The sequence below is a fragment of the Asterias amurensis genome, chromosome 19 (assembly GCF_032118995.1).
Source record: "Asterias amurensis chromosome 19, ASM3211899v1".
Taxonomy (NCBI): Eukaryota; Metazoa; Echinodermata; class Asteroidea; order Forcipulatida; family Asteriidae; genus Asterias; species Asterias amurensis.
The window spans coordinates 8,717,303-8,739,862 of NC_092666.1; the positions used below are offsets into that span (position 1 = coordinate 8,717,303).

The 22,560-nt window shown below is 38.6% G+C and overlaps 2 protein-coding genes across 5 annotated transcripts in view; one reads left to right on the forward strand and one right to left on the reverse strand.

The window, feature by feature from the left end:
- The window catches only part of LOC139951566 (E3 ubiquitin-protein ligase CBL-C-like), a 36,582-nt gene extending 34,819 nt beyond the window's left edge, over positions 1-1,763 (reverse strand). The window contains exon 1 of one of the 3 annotated variants that reach the window (XM_071950510.1): positions 1,141-1,763. In XM_071950510.1, the coding sequence (XP_071806611.1) occupies positions 1,141-1,664 (524 nt within the window). In that variant the 5' untranslated portion in view covers positions 1,665-1,763. The remainder of the gene's footprint in view (positions 1-1,140) is intronic. The other 2 variants (XM_071950509.1, XM_071950511.1) reach the window with 2 other exon arrangements.
- Positions 1,764-1,937: 174 nt separating this feature from the next.
- LOC139951571 (TBC1 domain family member 23-like) lies at positions 1,938-21,302 on the forward strand. Of its 2 annotated transcripts, none has more exons than XM_071950521.1 (16): positions 1,938-2,071; positions 3,153-3,261; positions 3,888-3,993; positions 4,349-4,553; positions 5,006-5,129; positions 5,706-5,830; positions 7,409-7,562; positions 8,280-8,402; positions 9,217-9,312; positions 10,762-10,932; positions 11,336-11,378; positions 12,148-12,254; positions 13,695-13,834; positions 14,170-14,258; positions 15,078-15,213; positions 16,416-21,302. In XM_071950521.1, the coding sequence occupies exons 1-16, from the start codon at positions 2,040-2,042 to the stop codon at positions 16,714-16,716; spliced, it is 2,061 nt and encodes a 686-aa protein (XP_071806622.1). In that variant the 5' UTR covers positions 1,938-2,039; the 3' UTR covers positions 16,717-21,302. The 2 variants fall into 2 exon arrangements, with proteins under 2 accessions (XP_071806622.1, XP_071806623.1); XM_071950522.1 differs by having other exon boundaries at positions 13,713-13,834.
- The last annotated feature ends 1,258 nt before the right edge of the window (positions 21,303-22,560 follow it).

The following is a 22,560-nucleotide window of genomic DNA, read 5'->3' on the forward strand; positions in this document are numbered from 1 at the left end:
CTACCGACTACCGTGGTTGCACGGTAGCTAGAGGCAGTTCGAATCCTTTGTTTTGGCAGCAGGTACCGCAACGATAAGAGATGGATCAGGGATAAAGAATATTAATTTTGGTTTTTACCTATACACCGATGTGTGTTAGCACTGTATACTCTGTACTTTCCCGAGTGAACACATATCACAGGCATGTTACTCGGTTGGGATTCGAACCCACGACCCTGTGCCGTGTGGTGCATTGATGAAGGCTTTTTTTGCTAAAGTAGTGGAATGTTTGTCTGACAGCCGAGTGTTTTGAGCAAAAGTAACGTCATTAGTGCAAAGTGCTTGTCTCACACGCAACCACATCATGTCAGCCAATTCAGCGAATCAAGGACAACATACTCAACTAGAGAAATTTAAGAAAACCATGTTTTCCTAATTTTAATTTGAAAACAATAAAAGTTATGACATGTATGATCATGATTATACTGACCAGTACTTCAGGTTATCGTGGTATTTAAAAATTAAATACACTGACCCTGGGGCTGGGTTGTATCCAAAAAAACATTACTACTTTCTTAACACTCAACACAAACACTAAATAAAGCAGTCCCATCAATCAGGAAATACAACTATGGTTTCTTAATCTAACAGTTTACAGAAAATTAAGTGAAAAAGTAGCAGTCTGACTCTGATATATCCAGATTATGATGTGTTTATCCTCATAATCCTACCTAATCCCAACCTAATCTTATCTGTATGTTATCTTTTGTTAATTTGAAAGACAAATAATTTAATCCATGAAACTGATTTATAAACAAAATGGGTGCCCCTTCATTCTAAACAAGTTAAGATGGTTTTCTCAAGTGGCCACACATTATAAATAACCCAAATCCATACATGTACAATCTCAAAATAAGTCAAACCATGGCCATAATCAACATGGGTAGTACAGCAAAACAACAACAGTGCCACCAGCCAAGTGTGTATTCTGAATCCATTCGTTCTCACGTACCACACACACATCCCATGGTCAATTTCCGGGATACCTTCTGTCACTTTTTATATTTTCAGCGGACCAACTTCCTCCATATTTGGTACACGATACAACCACAAATGGCTAGCAGAGAAAAAAAATACACGATTTACATTTTGTTTTCTTACCTAGTACCAAAGTTCTTCTTCCAGTACTTTGCAGCATCTTGTTTGGTAATTCGGAAGGACTCACCGGTGAAAACCCCGTTCGGGAAAATCGCCTTCAACTCGGCAAGGTTGTGGCTGAAGATGAGAGACAGCCGGTTAAGCTCCCTCCGTCCAGCCGAATTCTCGTCGAACATTTTCTCCTTGTGTACCTTGAACAGCTGTATGGTTTGTCTGGCTTTCTTCATGATGTTGTCAACGAAGATTCGGAAGTATAAATTGTCATTTAGTTCGTGTAGTTTGTCGGGGTCACCCTCGTGTTTAGACCAAATCTGCCGTAGTTGGTGATAGGTCTCGGGAAGAATATCCAAAATGTACGGCGGACTGTTTTTCAGTTTCATCTTCGCTTGCTGGCACAATCTCATCACCTTTTCCATCAACTTCCACGTCTTTTCCAGGGTTTTCCGATCAACGGCTGGTCTCGGTGCGGCCATAAGGTCCGCAACTCGAGAGAAAAACCCGGGTTTTCGCCCAGCGGGTTGGGCCATTTTGATGTAAAATCACAGAGTTGGTTTTAGCATGCAGTACGTACAGTACATTTTTACAATTTTACTCCCGATCGCTTCCGCATAATTTTTCTCGCAACATTTCACCTCAATAACCGCTTGTCATTTATTTTTAACTCCCACAATGCATTGTATTGAATACTTTAAAAACCTAAACATTATATTTGTATCAATAAATTTGATAAAACAATTTTAGTTTTACTACGAATGTCTCATTTAAAATCTATTTTACACAAATACTTTTAATTAAAATAGGTTTGTAGCCAGATATATATTTAATTGCAAGGGTTCAAGTGGTGAGGCAGTTCTTGAAAATGTCGAGATTACTTCCGGTACACGAACACGTCATCCAGCAATATGGCGGAGAACGAAAGTGACGATAACAGTTGGTAAGATAAAAATTAGCCAAACCAAAGTTTATCAGGGCAAATATGCAATCAAAAAACGGTGATAGATATTTGAGATAGTTTCCTTTCTGCTGATGGTTTCAAATAATTAAATACATAAGTTGATTTCGCAGAATAGTGATTTGATTTTAACGTAATGTGGGCAGGGCAGTTGTCTCTATTCGTTTGTGTTATAAATCTGTCGCCCCATTTTTGTATGCGTATCGAACTAGTTATCCGCCAAATCGCCCCACTATTTCATAACATTGGCCCAATTCAACAATTGCAAATTGTCTCATCTGTGCATCATGAAATTTCCACCTCAAAGATCTCTACAGACTTTCTGAAGATTGGTTTAAAGAGTAGCTAGAGAGGAAACCTTTTTTATTTACCACCTTCTTCAGATCTGTCATTTTTGTAAATTGCATTCCTTCCTGGAATCCTGTCATATGTCGAGTGTCGGCGAACCACCGAAGTGACCATGCATGGTGACACTGGTGGGTGGTGGCAGGCAGCTGCTGAGCTGAGTCACTGACTGGCAGTGACAGTGACAGACAATGCCATCGGCACTGGGACCAGTTTTATGATTACAGGCTCTGCTAACCTCAGAATTCTGTGATAATGTTCACCATTCTTCACAATCACAAAAATAAGACACAATACTGTGCAAGTGCCAAATTCCTGCGCTAGCTGTGTTGTACTTGTAAGTGGAGAATAAGAGTATTGCGGAGTACGCAGCGGCACTAGCAAATAATTCCCTTCTGAATCTAAGTTCTATCCTAACCTGTGTGAAACATGCTTGACATAAATAAGCTGTTCCTACAATAGTACATTCTCTTTTATCAAATTTAACTATTGGGAGTATTGAAAAAGATGTCAAATCAAGCTGAATCTGATCTTGTATTATGTTAGTAAGATATTATTTTGGGTTTTAAAGAGTTCAAAAATAAATGTGTTTGTATCGTGTAAAAATCTTTCCCTTATCAGCTCTTGTGCAATTTCAAATGAATGCCTCTTGAATTTCATTGCGTAGTGTCTGTTACTAATACACTCAATTTCTATTTTGTTTCTTTTATCATTTTAGGCACACAGAACTTGAGGCCGCCCTTCTTGAAGGATGTGACTTTGGAACGCTGAGAAATATTTGTCAGGGAAGACAAATACCCAACCAGTACAGCACAACCTGTTGGAAGGTGAAAACCAAAACTTAAAAGTCTATCAATCAATGCTCGGTTCGGGGTTCTCAACAGGCTAGCTTGCCAATATGCGTGAATTGTGGTTTGTGGCCCATACGCAGTTTTTACTAGTATTAGACAATGAACACCGGGCTAGTGTTAAGGGTGAGCCTTGTATCACTTCAGAGTATCTTCAAGAACTCATTCAAACATCTCGCAATCTTTGCTCTGCCTCTCTCATCACAACTCCAAATACAATCACATGTGCAAAGACTTGCGGTTATCGCTCTTTCCCACACTCATCACCGTCCTGTACTCTGGAACTCTCTGCCAAACCACATCAAAACTGCCAAGACTGAAGATCAGTTCGAATCTCTGTTGAAAACCCATTAAAATTCAAAATAGTCTTCAATTGCCTCCGCTGCTTTGGTGTTTATGCTTCAATTTGTTAGATTTGTAGTTTGGCATTTTGTATTGAATTTTCTTGTTAAGCGCTTTGAGATTATTTAGTGTGAAGCGTTATTTAAAAGCTGTGCTTCTGAAAACAACCAGTGGTTGGACTCGTTATAGGATTGACGGTATCCATCCTTGAACCGCCACTAGTTCCGTATTTCTAATCTTTACACCATATTTGTTGCTTCTAGATTTGTTTGAATGTTGTGGGTAAAGGAGACGCTTTGGCCTCCTTTGATGGGATCTTTGATCTACCAGAGCAGGTCCAACTCAGAAATGACAGCAAAGAATTCATTGGTGAGTTTAATTAAGGGAATAAAAGGGTACCAACGAGTTCTTCAACGCACGTTTAAAGCCGGCAGGGTCGGCGACCATGTGAGGGCCTTTATCACATGACACGACCCTGCAAGGTTTTAAACGGACGTTGAAGAACGAGTCACTACTCTTTAACTCCCATTCATGAATGCCCTTCTGTTAAAAAACGTAAACAAATACAATTATAGATACTTTAACAATTGAAAATTCGTGGTTTGAAAAAAAAACGGCAATTCGGATATGGCCTAATGTGAATGACCCCCCAAAAAAATAACAAATGTCTATAATGCAGACATGATATATTATTATTATTTCGTTTTTAACAAATTTTCCTCAGAGAAATTTGACAACTCGGATGAAGAGAAGCTGTCACTCTCCAGCGATCTGGAGTCTGTCATCACATTCTTCTGCAAGTCGAAAAGCGCAACGTATGCGCACAACAATGGCTGGCTGGACGTGTTGGGACCCTTGGTGGCGCTTCGCATGGAGCGTGCTGACCTCTACAACTGCTTCTATGCTGTCATGAGTAAATATGTACCAAGGTAAATAAAGAATTTGAATTATAACAAACAGAAATTTCAAATTGGCTTTGGTAGTGCATTCTGCTCTACCAGCCAGGCTCCTTGTGGTTAACCTATGCCAACATCCTTATGGACTGTGAAGGGGGTAACCCTGTTTTAGCCCCAGGAGTAGGTGGCCCAGTGGTCCTTGTCCAGTTGATTTGGGTTGATTGGGCTAAATTGGTTAAGTGTAGCCCCAACCTTGTGATGTCCGACAATATTTTATTAAACAAAATATAAAACATATTCCAGGGAAAAGCCATGCATGAGGTAGGGACTGAAAACTCAATGGGCATAGTGCCCTTGGCAGGATTGGAAGGTCTACATGTCGAAGGCGAGGCCCAACCCGACCGCCCTCAATTCATAATGGAATATCACGCAAGAATTATTTACATTAGCCTTGTCTTTCCTCTTTTCTTAATTTGCTTACACAGAGATACATCTAAAGATAGTAAGATGTTCCAACTCTTCAGGCTACTCCTTATGTACCATGAACCTCAACTCTGCAATTTCCTTGACACTAAGAAGATATTCCCGGATGCGTACACATCAGTTTGGGTAAGGACCAACAATAGACCATGTCACTTTGTTTATCAAAGAACAAACTTCAACCTTACACAGTTTTATCTGTTTTAAATGATACTGTAGAACGGTGGTTATCCGCTGATGGATGTCAATAAATAAATTTAAAAAATAATAAAATAATGGCAGGCAAAATACTTTTGAATAGTCATCTTGGGAAGTTTTTGAGTTTACTTGATTACACATCTAACAGCCAGCACAATAAGCGCCAAGAACACAATGGATAGGAAACAAGAAGAAATGCTCAGTTTTACAGTTTTAGAATGGTAGGAAAACACACGCAGTCAGACAGGGATTGAATACCATATTCACATACAAGGGACCAGTCTCAGGTGGGATTCGAACTGGGGTCCACAGAGGTGAAAGCTAGGGAAGGAAACCACTGAGCCAACCCAATGCTGTTTGTTGTAGAAATGGTCTCTATAAGTCATTATGGCAAACTGCTAGTTTAGCCCCGCCTAAGGGCCTGTCAAAATTCACACTAAGTGGTCCGGCTGGCTAGTTCATACGAATGATTGAAAAAGTTGTCGTGTCTTTGTTTGTTTCTTGCAGTTTTCTAGTTTGTTCTCCAGCAACTGCTCTCTGGAAGTATTACAAATCATGTGGAGTCTTTACTTCCTCCAAGCAGACTCCTTCCTCTCCTTCTTCTTAGGACTTATCATATTAGTAAATGCCAAGTAAGTGTCTTCTTTTGCATCTCCCACTGCTCCCCTGACTGCTCCTTAAGCATGTTAAAGGCAGTGGACACTATTGGTAATTGTCAAAGACTAGCCTTCACAGTTGGTGTATCTCAACACGTGCATAAAATAATAAACCTGTGAAAATTTGAGCTCAATCGGTCATCGAACTTGCGAGATAACAATGAAAGAAAAAAACACCCTTGTCACATGAAGTTGTGTGCGTTTAGATGGTTGATTTCGAGACCTCAAGTTCTAAATCTGAGGTCTTGAAATCAAATTCATGGAAAATTACTTCTTTCTGAGCTGTTTCTCACAATGTTTTATACCATCAACTTCTCCCCATTACTCATCACCAAGAAAGGTTTTATGCTATTAATTATTTTGAGTAATCACCAATAGTGTCCACTGCCTTTAAACATGGGCACTGCCGTCGATTTCACCAAACTCTTCCTAACTTAGGATTAATCTAAGGACTGAGGACGAGTTAAGTTCCGGATATCCAAAGACGTAGGACGCATTGAACCCATCCTAAGTAAGGACGGGTTACTCGTCCTAACTCTAGACAGGATTAAAGACAGCATTTTGTGAAATCGCCCCCTGGACACGCTTGTTAATTACTTAAAATACTTGTTAGCATAAAAACTTACTTGGTAGCATGCAACGGAGAGCTGTTGATAGTATAAAACATTGTGAGAATTGGCTCCCTTTGAAATAAAATAGTTTTGAGAAAGAGGTAACTTCTCACTCAAATAATTCAAGACGAAGCATCTTATTATGCATCTGAAAGCACACAAATTTGTGCAACAAGGTTATTTTTGTCTTTCATTATTCTCTTTCACGAACTTCGATGACCACTTGAATCCAAATTCTCACAGATTTGTTATTTTATGAATATGTTGGGATGCACCAAGTGAGAAGACTGTACTTTGACAATTATCAAAGGTGTCCAGTGTCTTTAGACCTTATCCTCCCAAGTCCTTCTACATCCTCTATGCCAAAGTGAAGGATTCAGAATGACTGAGGGTTGAAGGGCCAAATACCAAGTGCTTATCACTGGGCCAGGCATACCAATCTTACCCAAGTCCAAATATTTTGGTATTAAGTGACCATAGAGTGGATGATAGTGGAGGATTGAGGACTGTATGCCCAAGTAACAATTGCTTATCACTGGGCCAGGCATACTAATCTTACCCAAGTCCAAATATTTTGGTATTAAGTGACCATAGAGTGGATGATAGTGGAGGATTGAGGATTGTAGACCCAAGTAACAATTGCTTATCACTGGGCCAGGCATACTAGTCTTATATCCAAGTTCAAATACACTAAGAAGTCTTTGTAACTAATCAAAAATGTATCTTGCTGATTTGTGTTGCCTTCCCAGAGTCAATAGTATTTCTTGAGTGATAATGTCCTCTTGTGATAACACACAATATTATGACACTTTTTGAGAACATAAAAAAGATTGTACCTATACAATAATGGCGCTTTCAGGATACATAAAATAGATCGTTCATGTACATGTATGACCTTGGCCCTGAAAGAGATAAAATAGTCCTTTTCTCTCTTTGGTTGCAGGGAACACATTCTCACAGAGTTAGAAAACGAAGATAGAGAGACGATAATCGACACTCTAGCAACCTTTCCCAATCAATTAGAAGCAGACGATGTAGGAGATTTCTTCAGCCTTGCCCAGTATTACGCCTCCAAAACACCCCAGTCATTTAGAAGAGTAAGTCACTTTTTCAGATTGTTCTCCAACGAAAGCCTGGTTCATTTTTCCTCCCATTGCGAATGCAATAATCTGTGCTGTTTTTCCAGTTGTGACGCAAGAAAATTTGCTCCATACAAAGCATTTGCAGGAAGTATGAATCGGATTTAACAGTGTTGTAGTGTTACAGACTTTTATCTGAACACAAGTCGCCGGACACACAAGGCCTGAAGGTCACTTCAAGGTGTGGGCTACAATTTTTTTTTTCCAGAGGCCATTGCCACCTACTCCTAGGTCTAAAACAGGGTTACCCCTTTTACAGTCCATACGGGACAGATGTAGGCATGGGTAGCATCATTTCGAAGCCTGGCCGGTAGAGCCCCAATTTTACGTAGCAAGTGTCACAGCCGGGAATCAAACCCATACTCTGCTGATCAAACACCAGAGCTTGAATCGGGTGCTCTTAACCGCTCGGCCATGACACGCCGAAAATGTAGTGACATAAAATGTAGTGACAAAAATGTAGTGACAAAAATTTAGTATTTTTTCCTGATGTAAAGAAATATTTTAAGGGAAGCTTTCCTCCATCATTAATGTTAACTGGTAAATTTAATGTTAATCAGTGGAGGTTTTTGTTTATTGTCATACACAAAGAACCCAAATCCTTCTTCTTTTAGCCAGTTAACATTAGTAATTTTTCCTCTGTTTGTTTCCCTTTTTCCTAATTTTTGTTGGCAGGATTATCAAGCTATTTATGGAAGCAGTTTAAGTAATTCCAAGGATGTCAGTCCCAACCTGTCTGGTGCCCTGGGTCTACAAGTCAACCCGTCTGAATTGTTACAAGCTATCCAGCACGGACTGGTAAGAACCAGACTGAACCAGCTTAAACCAGTTTGGTCCTGTTTGTAGTTGGGGCTTAATATTGGAAGTGGTACACATTAACATATGCAACAAGGACTGGGGCCAATTTTAAAGAGCTACTTGAGCCCTCAAAGTAACTAAGCACAACAAAATCATGCTTAAGTATTGTTTTGAGCTTTGCATGGGTTGGAGAAATAGGAAGAAACTAAAAATAAATAAACTTGCAGGTACAACCATGTGTAAATCTCTTTTGTTTGAGTGTTTGCTCAGAGAATGGCAAAGTTGGTCATGACATTTCTGACAGTATACGCTGCTCGTCTTCAGGAAAATAATGCTTGCCAGAATAAGGTTACAGCCAAACTGTACAATTTGTGACTTGTATCCTGCTTATTTCCGCTTAGCACAAATTTGTTAAGCAATGTTTGCTGCTTAAGCAGCTCTATGAAATTTGGCTCTGGTTAGAACCAGATAAAACCAGTTTGATCCTGTTTGTAACATCATGATTTGGTGCTGAACATTTGAAGAGCCAAAAATATATTCAGTATTCAGTGGCAAAAACCAGATTAAGCTGGTTTGTTCCTGTTTGTAATGAAAAATGATGCGAAAATTTCTTAAATAAAAACAGATCATTCAAGTTAAAGTACCTGATAACGCACATTATAAGTTCAGTAATCATTTCCACTGTGCGACACAGCCTAACAGTCCAAGTTTAAACAAACTACAACAATATACAAGCTTCAACTTGTAGGAAGTAATCGTTGAACTTTGACCCAAGACAACAGATCTTTCTATACTTTTTGTTTTGTTATTTTAGAATGAGAGTGTGAGTTATTTTGTAGTGGATTGTCGCCCAGCGGAGCAGTATAACAGATGCCACCTTGCCACAGCATTTCACTTGGATGCTAACTTGGTGAGTATGTGACTTATGTGACACTTGTGTCCTTAAGCAAGACACGTAACCGTTGCTTCGTCCTTCGGATGGGACGTAAAGTGGTTGGTCCAGTGTGTTGTGTAACGCATGTAAAAGAACCCAGTGCACTTATCGAAAAGAGAAGGGGTTTGCCCCGGTGTTCCTGGTTGTGGCTGCACCGTAGCACCTTGTAAACCCGTTAAGATGCTTCATAATTGGGTCTCAGAATTCATCACTGCAATAACCAATCTTTCTGAAAGTTTGTATATACTCAGCGCCTTGAGTACCTTGTTTGGTAGATACGTGCGCTAGTATAAGAGTTCGATGTTATTATTATTATTTTAATGTAAATAAATAGTGACAAATAGACTGTAAAGGGGGTAACCCTATTTCAGCCCTAGGAGTAGGTGGCAGCGGCCCCTGGAAAAAAATAATTGTAGCCCACACCTTGAAGTGTCCTTCAGGTTTTTAAAGTACTGGTGCTATGCGAGTGCTAAAGACAAACTCCACCTAGCAGGATTTGAACCTTCGTTCTAGAGGAGATTGTGCCAGTCTCGCGCATATTCAAACGTTTTTGGCACTACTTCGTTCCCATGTACTTTGCTTTAACGCTTTTAAAGCCATTATACACTTTCGGAACAGAAGAAAAAATAAAAGCTCACAGATTTACAAATAACTTACAGGGTTTACAGAAGGTAATGGTGAAAGACTTCTCTTGAAATATTAATCCATGAAATGCTTTACTTTTTGAGAAAACATTAGAACAATATAAATTCTCAATAGCGAGAATTACGGATTTGTTTTAAACACATGTCATTACACGACGAAACGTGCGGAAACAAGGGTGGGTTTTCCCATTATTTTCTCCCGACTCCGATGACCGATTGAGGCTAAATTTTCACAGGTTTGTTGTTTTATATATAAGTTGTGATACACGAAGTGTGGGCCTTTGGACAATACTGTTTACCGGAAGTGTCCAATGGCTTTAAGAAACGAAATGGGTTCTGGTGGTCGGGTACATGTGCTACATGTATAAACTGCTGGATCACAGAGCCTATCTATTAACAAGAGGCTACACACCCGGTCAAAATGCTTGGGCTACTCGTTCCCAACGATACAAAAAACATTCCCTGTCCACTTCCTCCTGACAATAAGCATTCTCTCCACCGTCCCCCGTTCCCCCTCGCTAAATGTTGATTGGAATGCAGAAGATTGTGCAATGAGAACCAACATTGAAAGGGGACTCAGGGCCCAACAAGATATGGCCGATATGATGTGAAGTCATGTGTTTTCAATGGAAAATGTATCTGTTCAGGGGAGTTTTAAAAAAATGTGTACGCACTTGTAGACAAAGAATGTTCTTAACAATATAACAGTAATAAGATAAAGAATAAACAATTGACATAGTTAGGTGCCAATGTTTGTTTTTTTAATATCATCTTGCTTTAGATGTTACAACAGCCCACAGAGTTTGCTAGTGCAGTTAAGGCGTTGTTTACCACACAGCGGCAGGCCATAGCGGCCGAATCGCAAGCAGCCGGGGAACATCTTTGCTTCTTAGGAAGTGGTAGGGAAGAGGAAGATCAGTATCTACATATGGTTGTCGCTAACTTCTTACAAGTGAGTCTCTCAGGGTTAAGATTTGTTCTTTTGTAACCAACTAAAAAACAAACTAGTTAATTAAAAAAAAAATATATATATTTAAATCACTTCTTTTTTTTTTTTTACTTTGATAAATTTCATAACAAAATGAAGATAAAAACCATATGGAACACCCCAGATTGCAGAGTAGGGCTTCCACAAAAAGAGATAAATGTATGTTAGCAGGCTTCGTACCTACAAGCTTTCACGCTTTGCGCTAGCCAGCTTTCACGCTCTGTGCTCGCAAGCTTTCATGCTTTGCGCTCATAGTTCTAGAATTGCAAAGGACGTGGCATAATATGAAAACAACTTCACAAACATAAAAAAAAAACGGTGACAATCTTGAAATATGTAACTTTATTTTTATTTTTGTAATCAACAGAAAAAGACTCAGTACGTTAGTATAGTAGCAGGAGGATTTACAGGTAAGTGTGTTTTGAATATCTAACACTTATTGGCAGTTGATGAATTTGCAGGAAAGAATACATCTGAACTATACATATTCTACTCAAATATAACAGATAAGGGCCCAATTTCATAGAGCCGCTTAAGCAAAAACCGTTGCTTAAGCAAAAATTTCATTGCTTAGTAAAATCAGATTACTGGCTAAGACTCCACTCAATTGTAATGCTAAGTAAACAACAGCTTAATACTAGTCATAAGCAATGTATATGGCAGGAAATTTTGGCCAGTAACATGTGTAAACTAAGCGAGCTATTTTCGTGCTTAAGCAAATTTTTTGCTTAAGCAGCTCTATGAAATTGGCCCAAGGTGTTACCACAAACCCATTCATATCAAGGGCTATGACACAAGTGGCAATTTACAAGCAACCAGCTCAAAGCAATCTCAAAGGAGAACAGCCATTACATTTTTTAATTTTTTACATAACTTTGAGACATCATTAGAAAAGTAACTCTTGGTTTACCAAAAGTGTACCTTTTGCAACAAGAACTTGCCCAGTGTGACCAGTCGTCGATTTCACCAAAATCTTCCTTATGATAAATCTTAGGACTTGTGGCGAGTTAAGTTCCATATCCATAGACGTTAGGACGCATTGAACCGGCTGCAGGTCCCTACTCTTTTAATTTTCAAAGTAGCACCATAAGTATTTCTTGATTCTGTTTATAAGCTGTTGGAACTTCAATACATTTTTAGTGCTTAAACTCTCAGGGTCGTTTTCCTCTTATTTTACAGCATTATTAAAGTTAATAGAAAAAGAAACCTCATCAGGTTCGACAGATCCGTCCCTGAAGGCTTGTATCATCTCCCAGCCAGAGAGGGCGGGCTCCGATGACAGTGGGGTGAGTATTTTTTAATTGTATAATGGCGTTAAGTATGAGTGTTTGTCGTTGAGCAGTTGTGTGCGCTGACCTTGAGCTGCGGGATTAGTAAACATAAACATGTGTGATGGGCTCTGCAACAATGAATATCTTACACACTTGTGTGATGTTTGGTTCAAAAGTTAGGACCTTTTGGAAAATAAATTATGTCACAATCTGAAATACCCATACTGGGGAAACAGCCTGTTTGATAAAAACATCACCTATTGGAAATCCGGAAATCCATTATTTAAAAACCCCACCAGCCACCCAAAAAAATGTTATTTATTTAGTTGTTTATATTTAATAACTTGGATCATAACAAAATGAAGAACAAACCACATGGAATACCCCAGAATATAGAGTAGTGCTTTCAAAACTAAAGATAAATGTATGTAAGCTGGCTTGGTACCCGCAAGCTTTCGCACTCGCATGCTTTCATGCTTTGCGCTCTCAAGCTTTGCGTTGCTTTGCACTCATAGTTCAGGTTTTGTTTCAACAGCCTATCACATCCCTGACTTTATGTTGTTTCTCATTTAAATCCATAGGCTTTTATCAAACCTAGTCACAGCTCAAGTTTATGCCAATCAGGACAGTGCATGAAAGAGTTCACTGAAAGTTCGCAGAAATGTTGATTTGGGTCACAACATCCATCATGTCACGATTGAATGTTTTGCTAACATTCAGAAATCCATGCCAAGCAGTGCACTTTATTTCCAGTTACTTTTTCATTCAGCATTAATTTTACTATTGTATAGGCTTTGGTTTTTTTTTTTAGGTTGTAGCTGATTTTTTCATGGCATGTTGGTTGTTCTGCTTTTTAAATCTCTCTTTTGCAAATTATCTTGGTGTATTTTGTTTTTGTTCTCCAAAAGTGATACGTATGTTTTGCTTTTTGAGATTTTGTTGAGCATGCCTACATGTACATATATGTGAGTTTTGAAGTTGTGGATTGTGTACTTTCATTGACTTTGTTAACTTTTTTTGTGTGTACTTAAATATTTAACCAAAACCTTGGGTATAATCCTGTCTGTAGTCACCCTTGCATGCCCCTTCGGTGTTGCAATTAGAAAGTTGCATGACTGGTTAATGTTGTGCTCTGGGCAAGTCAAAAATAAGATAGCTTTAGGTTTCTTCAGAACCTTCTGTCTTTTAGTCCCTTTCTCTCTTCACTGCATGTTAGTTTTAGTACACGATTTTTTTATTCTGTCATTTGCTGAATAGAAACACCAGAGCTTGAGTTCGATGCTCGTATCCTCTGGGCCAAAAGTCTAAAGAATCCCCTGGGTTAATATCGTGCCCTGGGCTAGTAAAACCTTTCTAGGTTTACTTCAGACTCTCCTGTGTCTTTGTCTCTCTTTGGCTCTCTCTTCACTGCATGTTAGTTTTAGTACACCATTTCTCTATTCTGTCATTTGATAGATTGGTGATTCTCCGCAGAAATTCTCAGAGAAAGGAGCAGCTTTGATGGGACGTCTGACCTCGACGCTGAAGACCAAGTCCGCTACGGTCAAGGAACGTGTCGTGGAGTTTATCAAGAATGAGAACATGAGCGAGGAGAGGTAAGAGACATTTTTTATTTTTTTATTTATTTTTTTTAGGGTTGGCATGGTTGGGGTCAGAATCTCCTGAGATTTAGTGTTAAGCTCAGGACAAAGTTAGGAATGACATTTGTCGGGGTGTAGTAATTCAAAAGGGAGATAAAAGGAAGATTAGGTTTTGCTAACAAAACAGTTTTGCTGGCAGTGTAAGCACTTTATGTAATCAACCTTAAATACATAAACTGACTAACCTGTAGAACTATAGTCCAACAACTATGGTCACACTGGTCTCTGACACATTGACCTCTGACACATGACACATTGACCCCTGACCTTTTGTTTTGACCTCTCTGCAGACATGTGAGCAGTCTTGATACAGGAAAGAGATATAGGGGGAACAAGGTGCAGAATGTATTCAGCATCGGGGATGAGGACGACGAGCAAGGTCAGAGTCATTTGCATATCAGTCATTTGCATATACTTTTCATTTGAATATTTTAATTTGTTTATCTTAACTTGCATATTTACATTTGCATACACACAATTTACATAAACTTAAATTTGTAGCAAGAGTACTATTCAAACAGCTTTGGTTGCATACATTGACCTCAGTGAGGCCACTCACCCTTGTATGCCCAAGTTACGGTGTCGAGCTTGTTGCATGCAAAAAGTACCCTCACTCCCTACAACCATTACTTAGCTTAATTTATCTAAAAAGCAAATTTTCATGCGGATTTATTGCATACAGAGATACATGTACTTGTTTTCAGAGATTTTTATGTACAATAAAAGTTGAAATCTAGCCACATTTAAAAAAAAGTTTCATGCTGAAACAGAGTTCAAAACCGCTGCGTAAAAAATTTACGAACGAAATGAAAAAGCAGTTTTGATTTGACACTACCTTTTTTTCAAAAACCTTTTTTTACATTTTTATTTTTATTTTTGTTAATGCTCATATCAATGCATCATTGATGCAAGAAAACTAGACACAGGCAATTAAATAAGATTAAACTGTAATTGTGATGCAAGACATTTCTTGATGAAAGCGCCCTCAAGCGATCAAAATATGGTCAAACATGTTGTAGTGTCGGGGGTTCTATGAGAAGCTGTCGATAGTATAAAACATTGTGAAGCTCGATGAACTTGGGCCCTGGTTACCAGCCAAAACACCATACAGTGTATACTGTTGGTGACTACTATTTTAGGAATTAAAGTTTCTGTTGTAATTTTCTGTTGATGTTCTGGTTGTGTTTCTAATTTCCAGATAGTTTAGGTAGTGCCGCGTCATCGGATGAAGAGAGGAAAGAGATGGTGAAGACGGACACCTGGCTGAATAAACCGGACATCCTTTCAGCGTATCAATGTCAAGAAGTCAAGGATAACGGCCACACATACCCAAGGTGAGTCTCAGATCTCAGGCTAACTCCTACCTGGTTACCAGACCTTGCAGAAATGGTGGAGAGGTTGATAGTATAAAACATTGTGAGAAACGGCTCCCTCTGAAGTGAAGTAGTTTTCGAGAAAGAAGTAATTTTCCACAAAAGATTTCGAGACCTCAGATTTAGAAATTGAGGTCTCGAAATCAAGCATCTGAAAGCACACTACTACGCGTGACAAGGGTGTTTTTTCTTTCATTATTATTTTGCAACTTCGATGACCGATAGAGCTCAAATTTTCACAGGTTTGTTATTTTATGCATATGTTGAGATACAGCAAGTGCGAAGACAATTACCAATAGTGTCCACTGTCTTTTAAGGCACATTAACATTGAGTATTTTCATGCAATTTGTGTTTGGTATCCTGCTCATTTCTGCTTAGCAGACATTTTTTAAGAAATATTTTCTGCTTGAGCAACTCTTTAAAATTGGGCCCTGGTTACCAGCCAAAACACCATGTAGTGTATACTATTTGTGACTGGTTCCCTGCTATTTGTTGCTTTACAGGAGATTTTGTTAAAGACACTGTACACTATTGGTATCTGTCAAGAACCAGTTATCTCATTCGGTGCATCCCAACATATGCATAGGATAACAAACCTGTGAAAATTTGGGCTCAATTGGTCGTCGAAGTTGCAAGAAAATAATGAAAGAAAAAAAACACCCTTTGTTGCACAAACTTGTGTGCTTTCAGATGCACAATATAAGACTTCAGATGAGGTATTTTATTATTTGAGTGAGAAATTACCCCTTTCTCAAAAACTATGTTACTTCAGAGGGAGCTGTTTCTCATTGCTCGTTACCAAATTGTTTTTATGCTAACAATTGTTTTGAGTAATTACCAATAGTGTTCAGTGCCTTTAAGCGATATTTTATGCAGAACAGCTTGATGACATTGGACCCTGGACCCTAGGGGTGGCTTACTGTGCATTGTTTACCTTACAAGATTAGTAACAAATCTAGAGACAGTTAGTGTTAATCTCCGCAAATAATGTTTAGTTTGTGAGTTACAAGAAAATTAGTTAAGCAAACAGAAATGATGGCTATCAGAGACAGTTAAATAGCCTAAATGCTTCACGTTTTTTAAGGACACTGTAAGACATTGTCTTTTCGCTTAGCAGAGAGGATGTAATTGAGCAAAAAATGTCCATTATTTACTTCCCCAGCAATCTCCTGATCACCAAGACGCATCTCTACGTCTTACGAGACAAAGCAGACAGCAAAGGCTTTTCGTACATCGTCGCCCGACGCGCCCTTTCCGACGTCGTCCGCATCACGTCCAAGAAACGCTGCTCGGAGCTGATCACCTTCCGCTACGGCAAGTATAACGGGGAGGACACAGAGCTCTACGCCGTGGATCGGCTCTACCTCCCCGAGGCGAGTGAGGCCACAAAACTAGTCAAGAGACTCATCATGGACGTACTGGAACCCAAAGGGAATAACACAAGCCCCGACCCAGTCACGTAGTCTTTGACCTTTGATCTCTCTTCAGGTCAAAGGTGAAAGTGTAAAGATTCCGATCGACCCTCTTGCGAACCAAAGGTTGGTGGATGGACAGTGGTATAGGTTCTTGGGCCCAATTTTTGTGTGAAAAAAATGCTTAATATATTCGATTGAAAAAAAACTTTATCAAAGCAATATTCCTGATTGTTGCTGCTTCAGCCATTGACCATAGCCATTGGCAATAGCCATTGGCCGTAACCATAGGCTGTATAGTATTATCAAACACCCAGGCATGTCTGGTGTCGCTGTTTTGTACTTAACTTTTTCTAGCAAACACAAATCTGAACAAATATTATGAAGAGAAACAGAAGCAACCCACGCACCCAATGTTAGCTTGGAAGGTATGGTGTTTTTGTGGCAGTCTATGGTGCCAGTGTATTAGAAGAACCCTTGCAATACGCGCAGCGTACTCACATGTGCCTATCCTTGGGCTGTCATCTTGGGTGTCAAAATCATATTCAAACATGCAGTAAAGAGAGTTGACACCCAAAATCACACGCATTGTTTGGAGGCGCATTCTGTATTTGTGTACGAAATCAATAGCTCCCCTTTGCATAACGCGAAACGCTACAGGCACTTTTTACGAACAGAGAACAGCTTTTGTCCAATGATTTGCCTCTATTGATCTGAGAGTGTGTGACGTCAGATGCAATGGGTGTATGGGGGGGGGGGTTCAGAAATTAATCAAGCCAAAGAAGGTTAGCAGTCAAAATACATGTACCATGTCGTCAGCATTAGGTCTCTTGCTTGTGGTTTCTTGCTTAGAAGCAGAATTTTGTTAAGCATTTTTTTTCAGCTAGAGCAGCTCTAAGAAATAGGACCGCCAGTGCTCAGAAAGAAAGTGGTTTATCCTAATCTGCTTCACTGTATATATAGCTACTAAGCGTGAACGGTAATTAGTAAGCAAATTAAAAGCAGTTATGATGAATGCCCTATGGTGGCCACAGGATGCCATCAATACTATAATCAAATCGACCGTATGGTTGTTCCATAGCAGCCACCGTACATACTCTTTTTATTTATTGAACCAAAGTCAACATTCCACTTGAAGACTTTGATTTGTGGGTGAGTATTCTTGCTTTGCATTAGAGTAGCGCCTAGAATGTTCCTCAGTCTTAGAATACTGGTGTCTCTTTCCACTGAAGTCATTTTTAAAATGATGTCTTAAAAACAGTTACTCAAAACCTATTTGGCAATTGGTATGGCACCCTGAAGTATCGGTAATAGCTATAAACCAAAGAATGTAGGACAACAAAGCTCCATATATTGGTGTTGTTTTGTGTAGCCGCCTAGAATTGTTTAGTTCAGTTGGCATTTTTCAACCAAAACTAAGATGGAAGAAAGTTTTGCGAATCTTTGGTTTTGGTTTACTCAGCCTTTTCAAAATTGAACATTATATTTAAAACTATTTAGTTCAATCTCACAAAACTTATATTAAAGAGACCCCCCCCCCCACTTCGACACAGGTCACAGCGCTGTCTTGGAGTCATTACCATGTTCTCCTCAGAGGTATGGTCAGAACTCTTGAGGGTTTCTTGGTTTTAATTGTTATTCATTAATCAAATGTCCGCACAATGTAAAGTTTGTACATGTATTCCCACCTCATCACCGGTCGAATTTCCGTACCTTTAAGTTCTCTCAACATCAACAAATAAATATTTTCTGAGTGTGATATTTTAAAGAGAGGAAAACAAAAGTTAACTGCAGAAAAGACAGTATCAGACCCAGGATGCGTTTTTTCTTAATGAGAATTTTTAGAACTGAGTTATTGAAATGATAATGACACCAAAAGAATCAACAGATTTTTTTTCCCACAAATTTCACAAAAGATTGGATATTTTTCAGATTGGATATTTTTGTTAATGAGTCCTACAAGATCTGTCAGTTCAAAGATTTTTTTTTATTTCAATTGTCGATTGATTTTTTGTTTGTGATGAATTCTAAAAGAAAAAGTAGTAATATAATGTTTTGTATATGATCTCAATCTATCAATTTATTTATGTTTAATTTATTCATCATATTCAAATTTGTATTGATTATTAATATTAATATTTGTATTATTATTTGTTTCTGTTTTGGTTTTGTACGAATGCAGATCAGGGTGTAACCTTTTATTTGTACCGTTGTTTAAGTTGATTTAAGTCGATTGGTATTTGGCTTAACGGCAATTATTTTGTGTTATTCGTTGATTTATTTATCGTTAGTTTTTTATGAGGTTTTGAAGATGGGTTAATGTTCCTGATTTTAGCTCTCTGGTACTTTATTCTCAGGAGGGCAAAGGGCTTGTTCTGGAATACTTCAAGGGGCACTAAGGTAATGACAGGGGCACCTATAGGCAATGACTAGGGGCATAAAGGCAAAGACCAGGGGGCACCTAGGCAATGGCTAGGGGCATTAGGGCAAAGACCAGGGGCACCTATAGGCAATGACTAGGGGCATAAAGGCAAAGACAGGGGGCACCTAGGCAAAGGCTATGGGTACCTTAGCAATCACTAGGGGCACCAAGGCAATGACCTAGTGACATGAGGGGAAAAGTTTAAGGGCACCAAGGTAATAACTGGGGCACCCAGGTTATGACTAGGGGCACCAAGGCAATGACCAATGGCACCAAAGGCAATGGCCAGGGCACCAAGGCAAAGACTATGGCACCAAGGTAATGATCATGGGGCACTTGGGCAAATTCCAGTGGCCTAGTTCTCCGTGCCTCCTTAAAGTAACGGGACTGTCCTGATTTCTGTGTAATGCACTGCACAATCGGAGTTATTCTTCTGATATTAAATTCATTAACTTCTGTGCCCATTTATCGCTTGTCTTCTTGCTACAAAGCCCGTCTCCATTAATTTTGTTCTTTATTTATTTCAACAACAGTGATACAAATTCAAGAACTGAATAACAAAATATGAAGTAATTTTCATCATTATTGTGAGAAACATGAATTTAAAATAGAGGAAAATGCATCATAAATCCATGTCTGTAATGAAAACAGAAGATGGGATCTTTCTACACTTGTATTTATCATCCTCTGAAACATTTCCAAAACTGTTTTTTAAGCTCTAGATAGTATTGAAGTAGTTATAAAATGGTGTAAAAAGATAATAATTTAACGTGGCCGATAGTTATGACAGTAAAGTTAGTACAATATTGGACAATGGATATTCACTTAGGTTTGTACAGGAGTGCATTTTGGCAACCCCAATTAGAAACATTGGTCATCGTTTTCGCGTGTTCGATTGAGCTTGGTGACGATGCTGTTCAGACCATGCCAACCGGTAACCGACTTGTTGAGTCGGTTGGGCTTTGGTTGGGGTCTCCAAAACGCACTCCAGCAATGTGCAAATAAAAAGTAGGATTCGCTGTTAAAAGGTATGTGAATGCTCAATATCGATATAGCAAAATAGACATCCATCCAACGTCCAATATCAAAGGAGGAAGTGTACATTCACAGTACAAGTTTATGCGAATGTCCAACTAGTAAGTATACATTCACGGTACAAACCTATGTGAATGTCGAATATCAAAGTAGGAAGTAGACATTCACAGTACAAGTTTATGCGAATGTCCAACTAGTAAGTAATTCACGGTACAAACCTATGTGAATGTCCAATATCAAAGTAGTAAGTAGACATTCACAGTACATCGTGTACATATACGTACCTACATGTAGATGCGAATGTCCAATATCAAAGTAGTAAGTAGACATTCACAGTACATCGTGTACATACACGTACCTAGATGTGAATGTCCAATATTAAAGTAGTAAGTAGACATTCACAGTACATCGTGTACATACCTAGATGTGAATGTCCAATATCAAACTAACTTTTACTGCCATCCGATAGTACGGTCTTGTACATACTAGACTTATCTAAAGTGCATGTATTTATAAATATAAAAAAATGTGCTGAATTGTATGTATTATATATAAAAAAAAAGATTAAAAAAACAATTCCATCAAAATTCTGGTTGTACACTATTAATTAAAATCCTGCCAAATATATTAAATTAAAAAGCTGACATTATTTTTTATTATGAATTGCTTTTTTTGTGAATTATTGTACAGTTTAGTAGAAGTTCTTGCAGGATTTTAAAAGGGAAGAAATGATGGACTGATGTTGTTTTCTGTTGTTTATTTTGCATGCTTTGTATTTCTTGTAAATTGTAGTTTATACTTTTGTTGTAATCATGACTTTGGTCATAAATATTTATTGCTAAGACTAAAAGAATATTTGACTGAATGAATTTGTGTTAATTTCCATGGAAATGATAATGTGAATTATGACATCACCATGGTTACAAACAGAGCTACCCGTAGGCACAAAGTGTTAACAAGATTAATGCTTAATTAAAAATGAAATGATATTATTTTGTTAGGCAGTATGAAATAAAATTTGTCAGGTAAATTGGCTGTGTACAATTTTGTAAGAAAGGGGTATAATTAAATGATTTATTATGTTTATATGTTTTTGTTTTGTCATTTATTTGAATTTATTATTATTATTATCATTATTGTTATTATAATGTTGATGTTGTCGTTGTTTTTGTTGTTGTTGTTGTTGTTGTTGTTGTTGTTGTTGTTGTTGTTGTTGTTTTTTTTGTTTTTGTTTTTTTTTTTTTGGGGGGGGGGGTGGGGTGGTATTAAAAATAAACATCTTTAAAGCTATCCCATTTGTTGCCATACATATGTACAAACTTGATGCCCCTGTGATGGTTTCAAGGCTTAGTGAAATAATAATTCATGACTTATTGGATTTTGACCTTTTTTAAAGGTTTATGATTTGTAAATGTTTTTTTTTCTTCAAGTTCAGATGTCATAATGTGTACATTTTAAAACTGCAAAGTGCATTCATACACAAAGTGGAATAAAAAAAACAAGCAATTACAATCATTTGGTTGTGTGTTAAACTTTGATTGATCAAATGTGGCAGTTAAATGATGGACTATACATAACCTTAAGGTGTTTGAGGGTTACATTGTCACAAGGGAGTTGATTCTAGGGTAGAAATATGGGTCAGAGATGAGCATTTGGAGGTATTTTGGTAAACATTCCATTCTGGTCATCAGTTTGTCCACAACAAATCAGATTTACTGAACTCTGACATCGCCATGGAAATAAAGAATTCTGAATATGGGTCATAAACTTTCTTTGAACCTCCTGTCTCTTACATAGGTTTACGGAATCAAAACATCACAAACAAAGAACTAGGGTAGTGGGCCAGGGTCTCCCAGGGTCTGGGTCTCCCCTTGGTCTAGAGGATGAAGCCCCCTGAACCACCTGGGTGTTACATTTAAGAAGATTTACAGACTCTCTACATCACAATTAATTTAATTTTTTTTTTTTTAAGTACAGGGTAGTGGGCCTGGGTTTCCCTGGTCTAGAGGATGAAGCCCCCTGAACCTCCTGGGTGCGTCATTTTCAGAGGATTTTCAGAGTCTCTACATAAACATCACCAAAAATAAAGGACTAGGGTAGTGGGCCTGGGTCTCCCCTTGGTCTAGAGGATCACGCCCCCCTGAACCACCTGGGTGTTACATTTTAGAGGATTTACAGACTCGCTACTACATTGCAATGAATACAGAACTGGGGGAGTGGGTCTGGGTCTCCCCGGTCTAGAGGATGCAGCCCCCTGAACCTCCTGGGTGTTACATTTTAGAAGATTTACAGACTCGCTACTACATTACAATGAATACAGAACTGGGGGAGTGGGTCTGGGTCTCCCGGTCTAGAGGATGCAGCCCCCTGAACCTCCTGGGTGTTACATTTTAGAAGATTTACAGACTCTCTTTATGTCCAGGAATAAATAATTGTGG